The sequence below is a fragment of the Battus philenor genome, unplaced genomic scaffold (genome assembly GCF_028537555.1).
Source record: "Battus philenor isolate CCGP_79_NKW_IND1 unplaced genomic scaffold, ilBatPhil1.0.hap1 SCAF_17, whole genome shotgun sequence".
NCBI lineage: Eukaryota > Metazoa > Arthropoda > Insecta > Lepidoptera > Papilionidae > Battus > Battus philenor.
The window spans coordinates 200,877-220,849 of record NW_027181679.1 but is presented as its reverse complement, the minus strand read 5'-3'; the positions used below and the strand labels follow the sequence as shown (position 1 = coordinate 220,849).

General features: G+C 40.3%; 1 protein-coding gene across 1 annotated transcript; it reads left to right on the top strand.

Moving 5' to 3' along the window:
- The first annotated feature begins 738 nt into the window (after nt 1-738).
- Nucleotides 739-19,919, top strand: lds (lodestar). Its single transcript, XM_068763235.1, has 19 exons — nt 739-1,044; nt 1,119-1,214; nt 1,825-1,896; nt 2,781-3,280; nt 4,306-4,716; nt 6,913-7,098; nt 8,098-8,227; nt 8,548-8,658; nt 9,418-9,618; nt 10,681-10,788; nt 11,732-11,931; nt 12,675-12,890; nt 14,124-14,315; nt 15,053-15,170; nt 15,459-15,658; nt 16,067-16,241; nt 16,847-17,010; nt 17,991-18,148; nt 19,493-19,919. Exons 1-19 carry the CDS (start codon nt 843-845, stop codon nt 19,647-19,649), a joined length of 3,597 nt encoding a protein of 1,198 aa, XP_068619336.1. The 5' UTR covers nt 739-842; the 3' UTR covers nt 19,650-19,919.
- The last annotated feature ends 54 nt before the right edge of the window (nt 19,920-19,973 follow it).

Below are 19,973 nucleotides of genomic sequence, written 5' to 3'. Positions count from 1 at the left end.
TTTCCAACTGAACGATTTTAAATAAATTTCGACAGTGTTATAGCATATATCAAGTCTTTGATAGTGAATCACAATTCTAAACTATCAAGCTACTACTACATTAGAATTTATATTTATATAATAACAAAGTTTTTAATCTCCTGTCTAAGAAAAAGCTAATAGTATTGCCATTTCAAATAGTCAAAAACAGAGTAAATTAACTTCGCTACTAAAAGCGACCATTGATAACCACGCTTTGTCAAGTAACCAATGTCCTAGATGTATTTAATAGTTTAAGATTACTCGTGATAACAAGTAAAATGTATTTATAATAACTCATTTTAGTGAAGCGTTTAGCTTCATAAATAATTTTTAAATCAATTAAAACATATATTTATTGTTATTCTATGGTCCTTTGCGTGATATTAACTCGTGCATCTTCTTAATAGAAATGTTTTATAAATTATTATATTAATGTTATTTATGTGTACAAATTTATGCTGCAATAATTCAGATAAATTGATCATTTGTACTGATATGACGAAAACATTATTTTTAAATAAATACAAAATCTGTTTGAACTACTCTATATACATTCTAACCGGTACAGAGTATGTGCCCATGATACCTTTTTTGTTCATTTTAGTTTTGTTTTAATAAAATATGACTATTTTTTTAACAATATTTCATAGTATTGGTATTTTTAAATTTAAATCAAATAAATTTCATTATCACGCAATGCTTTGTCAAAACGTCCACTCCAACGACAATGAAGTTTCAAATTGTTTAGATTCAAAACAAACTTTTAATACAGTAAGTATTGATGTAAGATTATGTGATAATTTTAAAGTAAATAATAAACAATGGAAAGTTCATTTTTTGAATACCGTGACACTACGGGTGCAGGCGATGAATCTGACATAGAAATTATTGACGACAGCTTAACTGAGGACTGTTCGAATGGGTCTCTAGTGAAACTATCTACACCGTTACTTTCTAAAAGGAAACCTCACGTTAAAAACCAGACCGTTTTTATTGCAGAGTCTGAAGAATCAACTTCTGAAGGTAAACAGTTTATCTTGTATACTCGTACCTAAATTTATATTGAAACTTTTTATGTACATACATTTTTCATGCAGATGACACTAATGATGACGAGAAGAAAACAAACACCTCAAGTTTTATTGGTAAAAGTCGCGCTGCAACTTCGGCTTGCTCAGACAACAGCGACGACGGTAAACATTGACCAAGATTATAAATATATATACATAAATTGCTTTCCATTACCTTTTATTTGTGACTTAGTCACTTTTACATTGTTGCATTTTATTGTACTTATTTAAATTTAGGATGTGTTGATGATTATATATGACTATAGAATAATATATAGTAAGATAAATTTTAAATATACAGCAACAATTCTTAATAGATGTCTTAGGCTGGCTACATACTTTTATATATATCAGGAGTAAAACATGCAGTCTGTGTAAACCTGGTATTTTGAGTGGATCATCCTTCTGTAAAGAGTCTTACTCATTAAGTTGAATGTTTGACTTCTTTTACAGGCTGTAACAATAGAGAATAAAAAAAATATTTGTGTTATTCATTATCTAATTATGAAAAATTACAGCTGTTCTTTAGATGCTGTATTTTCCCATCTTCTTTAGGTACTGTTGGAAATTTCTGCTATAAACTTATAGCTAAAATTTACTCTAGGTTTAACTAAATTAAATTGTTTTAAGACAATCTTGAATTTTTTGTTTTGGATTGCTTGTAAATATGTACACAATCTATGTAATGGCTTTACAAGTTATATGATAATGTGTTTTATACATTTTTTTAAAGAAAACAACACAAAAGAGACAAGAAGACAATCCCACATAGTAAAGAAAGTGGTTAGCAGTTCTTCTGATGAAGGTAATGTAAAAAGTTGATTTATTGTTGTTTAGAAGAAATTCATTTTGATTTATGTGATTAACTTAGTTGTTTATTAGATTTGATAATAAACATATTGGAGTTTTGTATATATAATACATTCTAATAAGTATTTTTAAGTGCATTACCTAAGTATATAATATCAATGTCTATAGAAACTGTTCATAAAAATTTAATTAGTTAATAGGAAGCCCACAGTCAATGTAACTCTTCTAGGTGCAAGTACAGCTTAACTATTAGAGAATTAATCAAGCAATAATGGTTGTTAATTTTTATTTATCTACTGTGTTTGAAGTTTCATAGAGATAATACATTAATAAATACACTGTTATGTATTTACTATAGATTTCTATAAACCATTTGGATTCTAACCATGGACAGAAAAAAAGGGATTTCTGTGAAAGTTTGAATATTCACAAAATCTTTTTTTATCAGGAAAAATATTACATAAACTGCTTATTTTGTTATATTGTTGATTGTGGCTATTATGGTGTATCTCTACCATAAATATCTATAGGGAGATATACCAGAATCACCATGCTTGACATTCTGGTTGGTTAATGCAGTGTGGTATTATGGTATGCAGAAGATATTACTGTCCATCCTCTGGAAACTTGTGAGCAGTGGCTATCCCATATAACTAAATCACAAAGTGTGAATTACATAAGATTGCATTGCGGTAATTAGTCCGGTGACCTACAATCGCAAATCTTAGTCCTTTACCACTGGACTACCATTACAAAATTATTAAAAAAAAACATTATTATATAGATAGCTACTAATAATGTAGTTGCAAATGCTCGTAATGTAGGTAAGGATAACCAGTAAATCTGAATTTTTTATAATTATGCATGTATTGTTAACAGAAATGTCTCCAGAAATAGTTCCACGGCGTCGACCCAATGTCTTTAAGAACAGAAAACGCATGATACTCATGGACTCTGACACGGAGAACTCCATAGTGAATGAACATAATCAAAACAGAAAGAACCCTTGCCTAAAGGAAACGCCTGCAAAGATTACTGTACATACATCAGAAAAAAGCACAGTTAGTAGAGAAAGTGTAAGTAGTAATCTGAATAGTAGTGAAGAACAGATAGAAGATAGTAGTGATAATGAGTCAGATAATGACTGTCAAGATGAAAATGACAAATATGACAATGGCAAAGAAGTAACAAGCTGCAGTAAGCCGCATAAAGGTAGAATTAGTAGTAGTGATGAGGGAAATGATGCTGCCACCAGTGAAGATGATAAGGGAGTGGATGAAGACCAGATGGTGATGTCGCGCGCCACTCGGATGAGCATCATGGGTTTCGTGCCCAAGGACACGGCGAGTGATGACTCTGACTTCATTCAATCCGATGACGTAAGTATGACCACATTTGTCACAGATAACGGAGAAAACTAATCAGAAAATCTGGTGTCAGTCATTGATGACTGGTGTTACAATGAACACATTAAATATGAATGAATGTTTTGTATTAAGTAAATTTAAGTAATTAAATATTTAATAGAATCAGGCGTTACCTTGCGGATGTCCATCCTAAGTAAGAAAAGGGCCAATATTTAGCCACTTCCGCACATGCAGTGGTAGTCGTGCAACAAAGTGCACCGCCCGCCAGCCCGCTGATAAATGCGTATGCGGCAAACAATGCGAATTACACAACTGCCTCTGTCAAATCACTCAACACGTGTTTCACACCTCCACAGGCATCTTCAGGAGCTATGTTACACCGATTGCCAAACAGAGTACTGAGCGTGGCGGGCGGTGCACTTAGTTGCACAACTACCACTGCATGTGCGGAAGTGGCTAAATATTGGTCCTTTCCTTACTTAAGTAATTAAGTCCACAGAACTGTTGTGCTGCTGGTAAATACCACTATCATCGCTGTGACTACCCAAGTCTACTGAAAGCAATGCAAAGCAAACACGATGAGATAGCATTTGTATATGTTATATATTGATAGTGCACCTTAATCATAGGCATAGAAAATTTATTACTTATAATTCAATGTTCACTTTGAGTCTATGTTTGTGACATTTACACACCTTCAGTAGAATTTTAATATTAAGAATACACTGTACTTATTTATGCTAAATCAGAGATTTGAGTGATGCAATTCAAAATCAAGCTTGGAGTAAGCACATGTGGCTATAAAATAACCAGGGTAAATTTACCCATGGTTTAGAGCGTTATAAAATATGTTTTATTTAGGTACTATTTACTAGCAAGAATAATTGGTGTAATGAAGATAATATCTTGTTAAAGCATATTTATTACATGTGTAAAAATCATTATAAAAATTATTTAATATCTATTTCTTCTACATATTTCTATTATTTTCGTGTTCTTGACCAAGGATTTCTTTTAAAGTTTTTGTTTATTTGCAGAACTCATCGCGACCTGACTCCGCCGGCAGCGGCCTGGTAGACCTGCCAGACGTCAGCGTATCTTTGAAGACTCCGAAGAAATCCTTAGACAATGTTCACAATAACTCCTCTGCTTTGACTTGTTCTCCGTTCATGAGCCCTCTGAAGGACGTTACTAACGAACTCAACGTGTCATCTAAATCTAATGACAGCAGCCACAAGGCGGCACAAAATGAACGCGATGAGAAAGTAAATAATTCCGTGGTGGTGTACGACTTGACGGGGAACAGACGCAACTCCACGGAGACCAGAGTGGTGCAGGGGCTGACGGGAAACGAGCAGGGTTACAGAAAGACCGTCATCGACGACGACGTAACTATCATTGATTCTAAACCGGAGGTGATCGCGCTGAGCAGCGACGACGACTACGAGGTGAGTGTACTCTTATTTCTTTTATAATTCACAAGAATACAACTCTTACAAGGAAACATTTAAACGGTACCACAACTAGCAACGATGGAAACACCGAAGTGAAATCTTCGGCGTAATAAGGCTGGACAAAGTCAGCAGTTGCGAGGTAATATTGGTGTCCGCAATGTTGCCAACAAGTTCCAGCAAACCAGCCAGTGACAAATATCGGATATACACAACCTCGACATACCTGATAAATATACTGAAGGTAGATGGAGACTGTGGTCGATGAATGCAGTAAAAATGTACATTAACATAATATCAAAGAGTGGTCTCTCAGAAGTTCAGAATGGTAAAGGGAAGGAAGGAAGAATGATCCGACTTTATCCAGACCAGGCTGATATTTAAACTTTTTTATTTAATGGAATCAGGCATTATTTTGCGGAAGTCGATCCTAAGTAAGAAAAGAACCAATATTTTGCCACTTCCGCACATGCAGTAGCAGTCGTGCAACAAAGCGCACATCCCGCTAGCCCGCTGATAAATACGCATGCGGCAAACAATGCGAACTACACAACTACCACCGTTAAATCACTCAACACGTGTTGCACCCCTTCTCGGGGCATCTTCAGGAGTTGTTTCACCAATTGGCTAAACATAGAGTCTGTGTTTGGCCAATTGGTGTCTATGGGGTAAAACAATGGCCATTGACAGGTATATTTGTTCGGTGACTGAGGAGTCTTATCGCCTAGAAATTCCATGTAAGCTACACGTGCCATTAGATGTCAAAAAACCTAGGTGGCTAAGCGCCCTCTGCACCCTGCTCCACTTATAGAATCTTCAAATGCCACTTGGGCACCAGCAAAAATTAAAGAGATTTTCGATAAAAAACAGTGGATGTTGAATAGTTGTGTGTGTTGACATTTGCAGCGTAAGTTCGGCTGTTTTCTGTTATTTTAAAATTTCGCGTTTATATTGCTCTATTTCATAAGTTATTTTAAAATTACAGAATTTAAATTTTAAATGTAGTTCATAATGAAATTTCAAATCATCACATCAGTCTTGTGCCTGCAGGTCAGCCGTACCGTTTAGTGCAGAGTTCCTCAAATTTTTTGTGTCGTAGACCCCTTGCCATGTTTTTCCGTGTTGGGTAGACCCACTTACCTGATATTGATTTCCTGTAAATTACTATCTGTAGTGAAGTTTAGTGTTAAAAACTTAAAGTAAAAACACATGGTAATTTATACATTTATTAATTGAATTTAAATTAAAACTACTCAAAATAAAATTTTGTATCTGTTATGTAACATATACGTAACATTAAATAAACATAAAATAAACTATAAAGAAAATAACATAAGCAATAAGTCAATATTTTTAGTGAGAAGGATGAACCTGATGCTTTAATAATAAATTATCAACATTTGGCGTCAATTCAATCCGTTTTGATATTATAAGATAGTATGATGTAAGTAAATAGGTTCTATCAGTGTATGTGTTGAGATCCACTATCGTGGACGCCCATTTTCATTTCATGGACCCCCAAATTTCTTTTTGCTGACGTAAACCCCTTGCAGCTTGTCATAGACCCCTAGGGGTCGATATAGACCACTTTGGGAATCACTGGTTTAGTGTGACAGGGTTACTATGCCTTAACTGTCCGTTTTTAACTGTGCGGGTAGGTTGTGCGTTTCACGCAATCGTTTTACTTCTGTCTCCTGTCATCAACAAATTGCCAAGTACCTACAACACGGCTAGACGTCAGTAGCGCGCGGGTCGCGCAAGAGTAGCGGAGTTTTAATCGGATATGTAATTTATAATCACAAACTTTGTTATTGTTAATATAATTTAAGATCAATATAAGTGGTAGTTGTTCATTGAAAAGTGACTACCATGTCTAAAGTGGTAAGTTTGTACTGGATTAGTTCATTTGGCAGTTTTTGGGTTATATAACGGGCAGAGCAGTTGATCCCGGGCCTTGAGCTTTAAGAGTGGAAACAGCGGACCGGCTCGTGTAACGCAGCACGTTCACACGAGAGGGACAGTTGACCTCGTTGAGGCCGCCGGAAGGCGCTGATTAAATACCTTTTCCTATCGGTCCTATTGCCTAATACCTAAACAAAACAAATATTTTAACGAAATATACACGTAAATAAATATTTAAAAAAATGTACCAAAATACCTGGTTAAAAATAAAAAATAAATTTGTTTTTACAGATAAAAGAAGACAAGAAATCACCCAGAATCTCAGGGAAGAAATCATCCCAGAAGGTATCCGGCGACATGAAGCAATACTTGTTGCCGCCAAGCCACCCTGCCCGCGTGGTGTACGTGAAGCAGCACGTGCGCGATACCGAGCTGCGCAAGCTGGAAGGGTTGCGGGAGGACCTGCTCAGCATCAGGGTCAGTGTTTTCCGCTCGCGTCGGAAACATTCCCGTAGTTTATCGAACACAAGCTCAATGTGGAATATTAACTGAAACAAAGTACAGGCGTTATAAAAATGATTGAAACACTAATACACTTTTCATACAAATTATCATCATCATCAATTTGACCCTAAGAAGTCCACCGTTGGACGATCTCTGTTGGGATCATTTGACAGGGGCTTGCGTACGGCGTCTTTCGACAACCATAGAGTTGCCAGTCTATTTTAAGGGCGGACAACCTACCCTCCGCTTGCCGATCCGTAGTCTTCACTCCAGAATCCACCAAGTGGTCTGCCTCCTGCCACTTCAGTAACTTTTTATCGTCAATGAACTACTAGCAACCCAACCAATGATTAATCAGGGGGTAGCCTAAGTCGCGGTTCCCTTTCGGAAGCCCATACGGTCAATCGTACCATAGAATGTCTGCAAAAGTTATTTAATAACTAGACTGCATCGAAGGATCGTACGTGTGGGATCTCCTTGAACTTATTTATTTCAATGAACTCTAGGCTGTGAGCTTTGCCGCCCCAAACCCAGCGACAATGTGATTGCCAAATGTCATTTAAACCTAATCTCAAAATGATTCAAAAAATGTATTTAAAACTAGTAATAAATCCTGTAACAGTGTCTCAACAAGTTTTGTTCTTGTTTCAAAACACATTTTGGTTATGTTGCATTAAAATTTGTGTATTAAAATAACAAATTAAAAACGGTACATTTTCTTACAAAGTTTGCGAAACTGGTCACAAATATAAAACCGGACTTTTTTGTCATATCTTTGATCAAGATGCGCTTGGAAGATTCCTGGCCGTATTTTAAGTTGAAGGACGTCAAAACAAGGGCGCTCAATTTGATGCAAAATTGAGATATATTGGAATTCTTCTCAGGGCGATAAATGAATGAAAGGTCGCGTCGGAATTAAGTATGTTTGGAGTGTTTATGTGGACATCGTTACTGATGGGCCTGGGCTTGCAGCACCTCCTAGACAACATGGACGAGGACATGCTGCCCGACGGCGGAGCCAAGCTGGTGGAGCGGCTCTCGGCGCTCGAGGAGGAGGTGCGCCGGCAGGGTGACAAGGTGGCCGCCATGATCGTTGAACCGGGTAAGCGTGGCTTTTGCAAAAATTTATTAGCTAACGAAACATTTTGGAGGCTATTTTTGTTATGGGTTTCTGGTTACAACAAGAAACTGAGCCAAAATAATTAACTTATTGATATATACAAGATGATTGTGTCTAGGTGTAAAAGTTGTAAAGAGGCGAATGTATAGCACGATTATGAACAAATATCTTTAAAAATTCTACAATTATATCCGACCATCTCATATAAAATGAACATTCTGGAGGTATTGAAATGCAATAAGCCAATAACTTCTGTCTGTACAAAATCTGCACAGAAAGTAAACAATAATTATTTTTTTCAGATGAGCCCATCGTCGTTAACGGCGTCAAGATCGAAGAGGACAAGGGTCTCACCTGGGATGACATAAAGAAGGCCAGCGACAACGTGCAGCCGCGGATGTTCGGCAAGCAAGGTGCACTATACGTTCTACTCGACACTTGCGTCCACTATCATCAATTACATATCACCACCATTCATGCAATTTCATTATTCTATATTAACTGCCACTTTTGTTCAATCCCTACGGCCGCGAAAATATTCGTCTTGTTTACGAATGATGGAATAGACAATAGAACTATAAGAGAAATCAGAACTTTCCATGACAATATTCCATGTGTCCATGAAACAAATAAATACATATGTTCGGTAATGGCGTTCCGTATGGAACAGTCATGAGTAATTAAGGATTGAGAACTTCTCGCTATGCCTAAGGCTCTCTTTTCTTAAATCCTGACTCAAAATGTCCTGATGGCCTAGTACCGTAATATTATATATATATATACATATATAAAATAGTTAACTATAGAATTATATTTGCCTGCTAATTTATGAACAGTGGTCGTCAAGCAGTAGAGACTTGCGATCGTAGATCGCGGGTTCTATTTCCGGGATGCAATGTTATATAATTCACAATTTGTGGATTAATTATATAGGATTGCCACTGCTCACAAACATAATTCTAGAGGATGGGCAGCGGCATACTTTGCGCACCATAAAACAATACAGCGGTTCCATAGATATCTTTTGGCGAGGCCTATGCCTGGCAGTGGGCGGCTATGGGCCGAAACCACGACTAAATATCAGCATGTGGTGGTTGTCTGTCAATAATATTGCAATTTAAGACAAATTTTGTTGGCGATGCATTATAAATATAAATAACGCAATTGAGCAGCGATGGCGACGCACATGGCGGAGCGCAACCTGATCCTGGAGCGGCTGCGCGACCTGCACGAGGCGCTTGCGTCGCGGCCTCCGGAGACCGCGCAAGCGGAGCCTCCTGCTGCGCTCACCACGAAGCTGATGCCGCACCAGCTGCACGCGCTGGCCTGGCTGCGCTGGCGGGAGACGCAACGTCCGCCCGGCGGCATCCTCGGTCCGGACCAACATATTATCATACCACTTTAATTTTTTTTGTTTGAAAAGTGGCAAACACCTATGAAGCTACCTAGGTGCACCTAACATACTTCCCGGAAGTTTATAAATAGTCATGTAACTTTGACAATACAAGCATTCCATGACAGTGTTCCGTAAGGAATAATGTCGCGGTTTACTTCACACAGAGTTTAATTTCTTTTAGTATAGAGAACTATCTATCTCTGTATCTCTCTCTGAGACGTTGGTGCAGAGGTTCTCGAGTTGGTAGAGGCGGCGGTGGGCGGGAGCGCAAGATCACCGCGTCGATATTTGGGGGAGGCCTATGCCTTGCAGCGGGGGCGCCTGTCGACTGATATGACGATGTAACACCTTCGTATACCCGCTCTTGAAAAAACAGGTTTATTATAGATACCAACACTTAACAAAGCCTTTATCATGGGAGCATAATAATGTTCGAGTTTTCATCCGGAGTATATTTTTTACTAGCCAAGCCCGCGACTTTGTCCGTGTTTTAATTTAATTATAAGAATTTTTCTAAAATAAAGGGCTTCACTAAGTCACTTTTTGCATCATCTACCTGCCAGTGTAAATTGTGTCAAAAAATTGAAATAAAAAGACAAAAATCTGTTATATAAACTGTATATAAATTCATATTCACGTGCATGTTATGCATGAGCGGTTATTTTAATATTACAAAGAGACCAATAATACTAATATTTTTAATGATTTGTCAGGTTCGTCGATGTTTCCTTATCTCGATACGGCATCGTTCCGCCAACCGTAATCCGCATGTGGAGGATTAATATTTAAAATTGTTTGTGACAAAAAATATTAAATTATTTTAATACATACCTAGGTTGAAAATAGGTAGCTTTTACTACCTACTTTTAAAAGGTTGAATGTATATAAATATATATAGCTCAATTGTATATAGTTCAGTTCTCAGGTCAGTTCTACAAATTAGCTTTAAATTAACCGCTAGCATTATTAATATAATTTTTTGTATTTATGTGTCGACACGTTGAAGGCAAGCTTTTATAGCAGCGCATTGCACTTGCAGCGGACGACATGGGGCTGGGCAAGACGCTCACCATGATAGCACTGATCGCTGCCGACAAGGACGGAGACACCGACGACGACGAGGAGACGGGGCGCAGCGGCACCTCCTGTGAGCATCCTTGCTGCAGCTACCCGCCCGACCGCTCAGCGCCGGAAACTCTGATCGTGGCTCTGATAGAGTCCCACACCTTCCCATCATCTCTTTATGGCCTCGCCTGTTAACCAAACAATTTTATTTAGAAAAACAAATATAACAGCTTACTACAAGCTTCCACAATTATATTGTTTGCGTACTAATTTCATCCGGGATACAATTCACAGTTAGTCCGGTGACCATAGCAGCTGAGCATGTCAGGATAGGGGTTGCTTTCAGGGAAGCCACTCCCTTCTCACACAGCTGTATCCGTTAATGCAGCTTCAAGGTGTCATCTATCATCCTCTACATGTTTGGCATAGTTTGCCAATGTAAAATTTTGGGCAGCCATATGGTGTGAACAGTTAACAAGCCGTTGGTAGAACTTAGCTCTCATCTTATATTTCATTGTTTGTATCTTTACAATACATACTTATATACAACATATACATACATATACATATGGCATCTTAACAATAGATGTTTTTATAAGTATATTAGTTTCTGAATTGGTTACAGGGTGTGGTCAGGTTGGCAGGCAATGTTTCACTGCATTCTTAACTAGAATGGACAGTTGTTAAATCAATTTACTAAAAAATAAAACTTATTTTTTTACGTCACTTCTGCAAGAAGAAATCTATTACTATTTTCATTGTCATATTGCTGACTCTTATCTCCTAATATGTTAACTCTGATGTAAATATGAACCAAGGTTGGTTTATCAAATTTATCCACTGACAAATACTTGACATTGAATTTGCAAAAGCAGTAGCTTTACTAAAGCAAGCAGCTGGACAAAGACATATTTCTTTATTGAAAGCTTCGAGTTTTGAACCCATTATCAATCATTAGATTTTCCTTCTACTTGCCTGGTCAAAGTTGTTCGGTGGCGTCAGCTAATGTTGGTTGTTGTCATCAGTGGTGCGCGGCGGCACGCTGGTGGTGTGCCCGGCGTCGCTGATGCAGCAGTGGGCGGAGGAGGTGCAGAAGCACTGCCGGCCGCACCGGATATCCGTGTGCCTGCACCACGGCGCCTCGCGCGCGCTGCAGCCGCACCGCCTGGCCTCGCACGACCTCGTCCTCACCACCTACAACATCCTGCTCCGCGAGGCCGAGAAGGTACCGCCACCCGATCAGCTCTTTTTAGATGGTTTTTGAGGTTACAGTAATCAAATAATCAAGGTTTGGAACTCTTGAACATAGCCAAAGCCAAGGTTGCCTCTAGGAAGCCATTACATCTGTTTCTTGCATTCTATGTGGTAAAGGTCCAGGCTAGGGTTCAGCCACTTAATCCAGTTTAAAATTTTTGTAACAGCTCGCCCTGAGCCTCCTAAAAGGGTCCCGGTGAAGTTCAGAGTGGCAAAGTGTAGCCTGGAAACTAATGCCTCTAAAGTAAATTGCCAATTCAAAAGTAAAACTGTTTATGAACCTATAAACAACATCCTATAAATATAACATCTCATCATCAAATTAAAACTACGAGTGTTCCAACTGCGCCCTGAAAGTCTAGATAAAAAACAACAATAATTTAAGAACAGGGAGAGGTGGCTCAATATATACCTGAGTCACAACTAAGGGGAACTCGTTCGATGCGAGTATGAACATCTAACAGTAAACTACATTTATATGATGTAGTTTAGAAGCACATCTAGTGTGTTCGCGGGAATATCCTGAATACCGTTATGTCTGAAGACGAAGGTCTTTGATTAGTGTTTGTCGCCGGCAATGACCTTTGGATCCAAAATGTGGTCACTCAAAAAGTTTCACGCCAGAATGCTATGTTTGCTGCGAGATCGAATCAGGGATGAGGAGATCCGTAGAAGCGAGGCTACGGGCGCGATGCGAAGTGGCGGGTGTTGCAGAAGGGCGCGCTGTGCCGCGTGCGCTGGCGGCGCGTCATCCTGGACGAGGCGCACGCGGTTCGCAACCACAAGAGCGCCACGGCGGGCGCCGTGCTGCCGGCGCGGCTGGCGGCGCGGCGGCGCTGGGCGCTGACGGGCACGCCGCTGCACAACCGCGACTTGGACCTCTTCGCGCTGCTGCGCTTCCTCGGCTGCTCGCCCTTCGACGACCTGCCGGTGAGCCCTTAGTCACTGCGGCAGCGAGACTTTATATGGACTTACCTAAGTTACAAAAGTTAACTTACATAAGTTTGTACTTCGAAGTACTTGCCTTTAAACAGGTCTCAGCTACAATTTTGCTTTATAATTGGTATATAAGAACTGACCTAGAAATTTGTTGTGTTGTCTAGTGAACGAGTCATAAAATACAACATAGACTTCAATGTAGTCAATTGAAACTGATAATAAAAAACAATTGACTCACCATAAATACACTACTAGAAATATCATATCAAGATTGATTAAACCACATAAATATAAAATCTCTTATAGTCACACTAAACATGATGCGTTTATACGAATTGTCAGAAAATAAATATGAGATTGTTCGAGTTGCCAACGTTCAGGTTTAAGAGCACCGTCACGCGCTCCCCGGCGGTCTGGTCCTGTGCTGCTAGTCCATCCTTGTCGCGCTGATGGGGAAAGGCGCTCTCTCATTCCTCACCTGTCAACTGTTTTTAATCAATTGTCTATGATTATAAATAAGTTAAATAATTACCACAATCATTTCATTGAAATAAAATATTAGTAATAATAACCTGCATACTTTATAATTAATCTAATTTTGTTGTTAAATAGATTAAATGTTAATCGGATATTTTCAAAAATTCTTTATTTTTATTCATCCAATGCATTGCCATTTAAATCAGAACTAGTCGTGTGTTTTTTTTGTCTCTGTGTTTATATGTTATATTTTTAATTTTGTTGGCAGTACTTAATAATACCATCACTGCTCACCGACATTTTAAACGCTATAGCAACCGCAGTAACCCTTTTCTTGATAATGTATCTGTAGAGATACATCAGAATTAAATAAAAATAGTGGCATCAAATTTGAACGCAAAGTAATCATTTGTATGTGAATGTTTAGATAATTTCTTAATTTTTGAACACTTGTTCAGTTTTTCTGTTGGCATCCTTGGGTCTTAAAAGTCAAGCGGTATGAATATTAATGTAATATTAAAAAAAATCTGCCAAGTTAAGGCGTAAACAGATAAAACCCTGTAATGAAGGTGATAGCTAATAAGGTTCATATGTGATATACAAGTTTAGCATTTTTTTTCTTCTTTACATTAATTGTTATGTTTACTAGTCAACGCTTTGGAGGAAGTATGGTGATGAAGCAGGTACTGCTTAAAATGCATCTCATCACCAATATCAAGTTTACAATTCATACTTGGTAATTGACAGATGTGGAAGAAGTGGATCGACAACAAGAGTCTCGGCGGGCAGGAGCGGCTGAGCACCATCATGCGCTGCATCATGCTGCGCCGCACCAAGCAGCAGCTGCAGGAGCGCGGCCAGCTCACCTGCCTGCCCGAGCGCGAGCTGCATGAGCGGGAGGTCGCGCTCTCCCGCGACGAGATGAACGTTTACCAGAAGGTTCGACCGCCAGCTCTTAGTGAAACAAATCATGTAGTTTTTTACTCACTGGGTGGCATAACTCGCTGTGTGCGCCACCATCAGGAAAGACATAGGTCTGTATCACCAATATCCCACAAGACAATATATCATCTTTCCCTGATGGAACTATGTTATGTTTAGCTATAAAAATAAGGTAATTTTTTCAAGTTGGCTCGTATAAACACGTATCGCGCGTTGGTATTGCCGTGTTCTAGTTGATTCCGATTCGAAGTCCTACGATCTTTCGATATTACTGAGACAAGAGAACCGCCGCCTCATTCAATCATCATTTCAGTCGCAGGACGTTCACCGCTGGACACGGAGCTAGTGCATAAATATCTAATAGGACTGAATAGGCTACGTAGTAACTAACCTGTGAATATGTGTTAGAGAGGAGCGCCATTGGATTCAAATTCATATTAACTTTATTCAAGTAGGCGTCGACGTGCGCTTTTAAATTGTCGAGTATTTTAATATTATTAACAGTAAGCTACCACCAGCTCGGAATGTTGATCTCAGAGTCGGACAGGAACAGGACAGCTCCTGTTTATAAATGAAATTTGAAAAATTACAGTTCCTATGTAGCCTGGATTTTGAATAATACTATGAATGAATGAGGTGGCAGCGTCTCAGAAGTGACCACTGGTGCTCCTATTCTTTCTGATTTGTGTCAAGTGGTCGCCGGGCCATGTCTAACCTCGTGTCGCGTGTCGCAGCTGCTCGTGTTCTCCAAGACGCTGTTCGGGCAGTTCCTGCAGCAGCGCGCGGAGAAGCGCGCTGACGTCGAGGACACCGCCTACGCTGAGATGCACAAGCGCATGGTCAAGCTGCAAGGTATAACTTTTGCTGTCACGTTTAACACATTGTTACCGGTAACTTGATATTTATTAAGAGTTATCATTAACTGGTGAGCTACTTGATATTTCTTTTCTCTTTCTGGTTTGATATTAAATAAGTAAGAAGTAGAATCCAGCTCTTCTGTGGCGCGACGGTTCTCTTATCTATAGCCGTGCAAGGCAAGACTCTCATTTCAAATCAAAGGCAAGTTAGATTATGCGCGACTACGAATTTGTGGGTGTTTCTGAAACTAATGAACTTGTGTCATGCGCACGCTTGCTTCAGGCGCGAAGCCGGTAAAGTCCCACGAGATCCTGGTGCTGTTGCTGCGGCTGCGTCAAGTGTGCTGCCATTGTGGGCTCATAGCGGCCATGCTCACCGATGACGACGTGCCCGCGGACGAACTTAACGCCGACAGCCCCGAGAATGATCTGCTCGACGAGCTGAACAAGCTCGTGCTCGAAGATAAGCAGAGCAAACGGAAGGTACCGCCGCCTGCCACACTTAATATCACTTTCGGCTAGCTCGCTCCGAACTCGACCTGCTGAAATCAAGTAGTTATTATAAAACTTCGACATAAACGTACCGTGTTCTGATCTTTGATCACACCTTCAGACCACCAATACAAGTTGGCGGTAAACTCACATTATCTGAGCTATTGGTTACAATAAACTATCATTGTAACATTTGAATAACTCAGTTTACTGCTCTCGCCATTACTAAATGATGTTGAAAATATCCAATGTCGGGACTAATAATGTATCTCGAAGTTAAGTTATGTATAAACGTTAGGAGTAACTTTATGAACCGGATTAGAAGTTGCGCCGGTGAAAGGCAAGTAATTTTTTTAATAAAGCGTTAAGAATTGTACAATGCGTACTGACGGTGGGCAGAGTGGCGCGCGCGACGACGCCGAGGAGGAGGACAAGGCGGAGGAGGGCAGCACGGCGGCGGAGGCGGTGCGCTCGGTGCTGGCGCGGAACAACCCCGTGTTCTCTCTCGACCGGCTCTCCTCCAAGATCGCGGCCGTCATGACCTGCCTGAAAGAGAACGTGTTCCCCAATGCCGGTCAGTTCCTCACCCGTCCGACGCTTCACTGTTACGGCCATCTACTTATTTTCTCATCTCCTCAATATTTTAATTAGACTTCTGTATCCAGCCACCTTAACATGTCGCAGATCCACTTCGGCATACCTAAGTCCCATCTATCGGGTCGTACTCGCCGCTCTAAAACCTTTCGGTCGAAATGACCATCAGTTGTAATTGTAATTTAACCGTATATATTTTTTGATATATCATGCGTACTGTCAATTTGACTTGTATGGGGTATAGCGTAATAAGCTATTGATACATTCACTTGGGAAAACGATGTAAGAGAAAACTTACGGCGCCGCAATAAGCTTGGAGTAAATGTTAACATGTTAATTTTGTGAAGTGAATAGAATTTATGTTGCTGCCGAATGAAACAGTGTGTTGAATAGAACTGTTTTTACATGTTTTAATTAGCAACACTCAAATTAATGTGTTAAATAAATACTATTGACAAACGAAGGAATACTTTGAGGAAGGCTTATGTCCAGCAGTGGACGACTTAGAGTTCCAAAGATTATGACTGTTTATTGACGAAAGCTTGATAATTTGATATATAAACAACGATGAGGGCGCGGCTGCAGGCGAGAAGGCGGTGGTGGTGTCGCAGTGGACGGGCGTGCTGCGGCTGGTGGAGCGCGAGCTGCAGCGCGCGCGCGTGCGCTGCGTCACGCTGTGCGGCGACGTGCCCGTGCCGGCGCGCGCGCCGCTCGTCGCCGCGCTCAACGACCCCGCCTCGCCCGTGCGCGTGAGTGCACCACGCACACAAATATGCACACACACACACACACGCACGCACGCACGCGCACACACGTGCACACACGCGCACACACGCGCAAACACACACACACACACAAAACATAAACCAAACACAAATAAATTAAGTTTCTCATTGGACTAGCTTGCTATTCATCTCAACCTTTCATAAACTATTCAACATTCTGTGGGATTAAGTGCGTTTTGAACGCGGACGAAAATAATGTATAAAAGAGATCTCGAACGAAAACAAGATGCACGCAGTGTAGTAAATAGCTTCGCTTGTGTAAGTACAGCACATTACGTGAGAAAGTTTTTGTTTGTTTTTTGATTAATCGTAAGTGCGAATAGTGGAAATATTTTGTTAAATATATAACGCGACAGCCGGTGCAACATGCTACCATTTCTTGGAAGAAGAATTAACAGGTGGATTAAAAAAAAACCTTTTGCAATTAATTTGCTGATATTCTTTTTTTTATGGCTTCTTTCATTCGTCACATGATCTGTCTTTCTACTTCTTTCGTTTCACTATTTTCTGTCTTTCTCTTCCGTTCCATTCGCCATACATCCATCCTCAACCACTACATTCTAGGTTTCTTTGTTTACAATTTTATTTTTATAACATTTTTATACAGCATTTAATTAGATTATCGATATATTTATCACAATTTTTTTAATTTATTATCTTTTTTATTTTATTGCTTGGTTACTTTATTTAATTTCTAGCAATATTTGAGTCTTTTATTTTTATCTATTGCATTTTTAACAACCTTCCTGCAGTGGCTGGGGAAGGATTCTCTTTCCTCTTCTCCTTGCAATGGCCGCGATATTCTCCTCCTCAATCTTTTTGCCTATCTCGCTTTCGGATTCCGCACGCAGTCTTCCGAACGCGGGACAGTGGGCCAAAAGGTGGTTGCTGATATTCAATGAGTGTTTGAAGAGTGAGGTGTGAGCTGAGCGAGGTGATTGCAGGTGATGCTGCTGTCGCTGACGGCGGGCGGCGTGGGGCTTAACCTCTGCGGCGCCAACCACCTGCTGCTGCTGGACCCGCACTGGAACCCGCAGCTGGAGCAGCAGGCGCAGGACCGTGTGTACCGCGTCGGCCAGCACCGGCGGGTGCACATATACCGGTAACTTCACATCGCCCGCCCACGCCCCTTCCCACGCCCCGCCCACAGCCCCTGCCCTACATACAGGGTGATTGGTTATAGAAGTAAAAGCTTTGATGAGGAATTTAGAAGGAAAGGAGCTTTGAAAAGGAACAGCTGATTTGCTGTTGATTAAGTACACGCTCCAAAATCAGTGGCTTCAGAAATAATAAATAACATCGAAATACGTGTAAATGATTTAAATTTTTTTGCTGCAATAGTAGGTATCCATACGTTCAAGCTGTTAAGACTTTTATACAAGTAACCAATCATCCTGTAAATATACTCGCATGAACGGCCACTTTGCCCAACAGAAACTGCATAGTCATTCAATAATTCGACTCATTTTCCAATTTATCATACAGATCACTTATTTAATCATTGTGATCATTTGGCCTGGAAAACTGATTGCCTCTGTGATAACAACGTTTTATTTAAAATACCGCTGCGAGCGCTCTGGATGCGTTCAGATATGAGAACACTACAAACTAATTTAAATTTTTGTTATCACTTTTCATCATCAGATTATATCATCATTGAATACTCCATTCAATCTTCTCTAGACAAACACAAATGATAACTGGAAACGATACCAAGTTCATAATAATTTCAATATTTGTATTAAATTTACGCGTTGTAACCCGGAGTTCAATACAACCTTACAGTTCGTTTGCTTAAACATTGTAGAGAATTATGATTGTCCGCGGGCCCGGCCACGCCCTGTGTGCTATCTGGTTTGACACTTTATAATCATAAACTATTCAACCTGGCTACTGTGCATGGACGTCGGCGTCGCTTCAGCCCATGGACATAGGCCTTCCCCATATCTCCCATATCTATGAAGGTATATACCTTAATCGCCACGCTTGGGAGGCGCGTTGGCGATCGCAGTGTGGTATCATGGCACGCAGAGGACGCTGCTGCCCTTGCTCTGGAAACTTGTTTGTGTGCTGTAGCAATCATGTATGAGTATTGCTCAAAATGTGAATTATATAAGATTGTATGCTAACAATCGCAGTCCTCTACCGCTGACCTGCTGCTGACCCGCCGCTGGGTACCTATGATAAATAAATACAATTGAAAATTTCCTGCATTCTTAAAGTGAACGAAATTATTTTTATGTCACAGCCCTAAAACATAAGAATTCCGTTCATCATGGTGAGATGTGGTATAGGCTGTTCATCAGTTCGATGCTCTTTTAATTACGGCACGACTTCCTCAAACCGGTGTTGAAGTCCACCTAGTTGGTTTCCCAAGGGGGACCTCCCCACTGGTAGTTAATATGACTGTAGTATGTACTATATGTATCGAGCGGCGCTTGTGCAGGTTCATGTGCGTGGACACGGTGGAACAGAGCATCCGGAAGCTGCAGCAGGTCAAGCTGGAGCTGGCCGACAACGTGCTCACCGGCGCGCGTCACACCAACGCCTCTAAGCTCTCCATCGAGGACCTCAAGATGCTGTTCAACATGGCGCCGCAATGACCGGCTGTCCGCGCCACCCGCTGCAACTGACTCGATCAATTTATTCTATGCTCGTCTTGTTGCGCGGCTGCAATGAATGAATGAGTGCTACTTGTTACACACTCGCACTGTTTTAATTCCAAACTAATAAACTGAACACAAACTAACCGCTGTGGCGGCGCTGCGTGCGCGACGGGCTGTACATACCGCGTAGTTTTACTTCAAATGATTCCTAATTTAATTGTTACGGTCGATTCATGTTTTTATTGATATTATATAATTTTATTACCAGTAGACATTTGCAATTTTGTGCTTTGTTTTATTCCCTTCACCACCGTGTCGCAG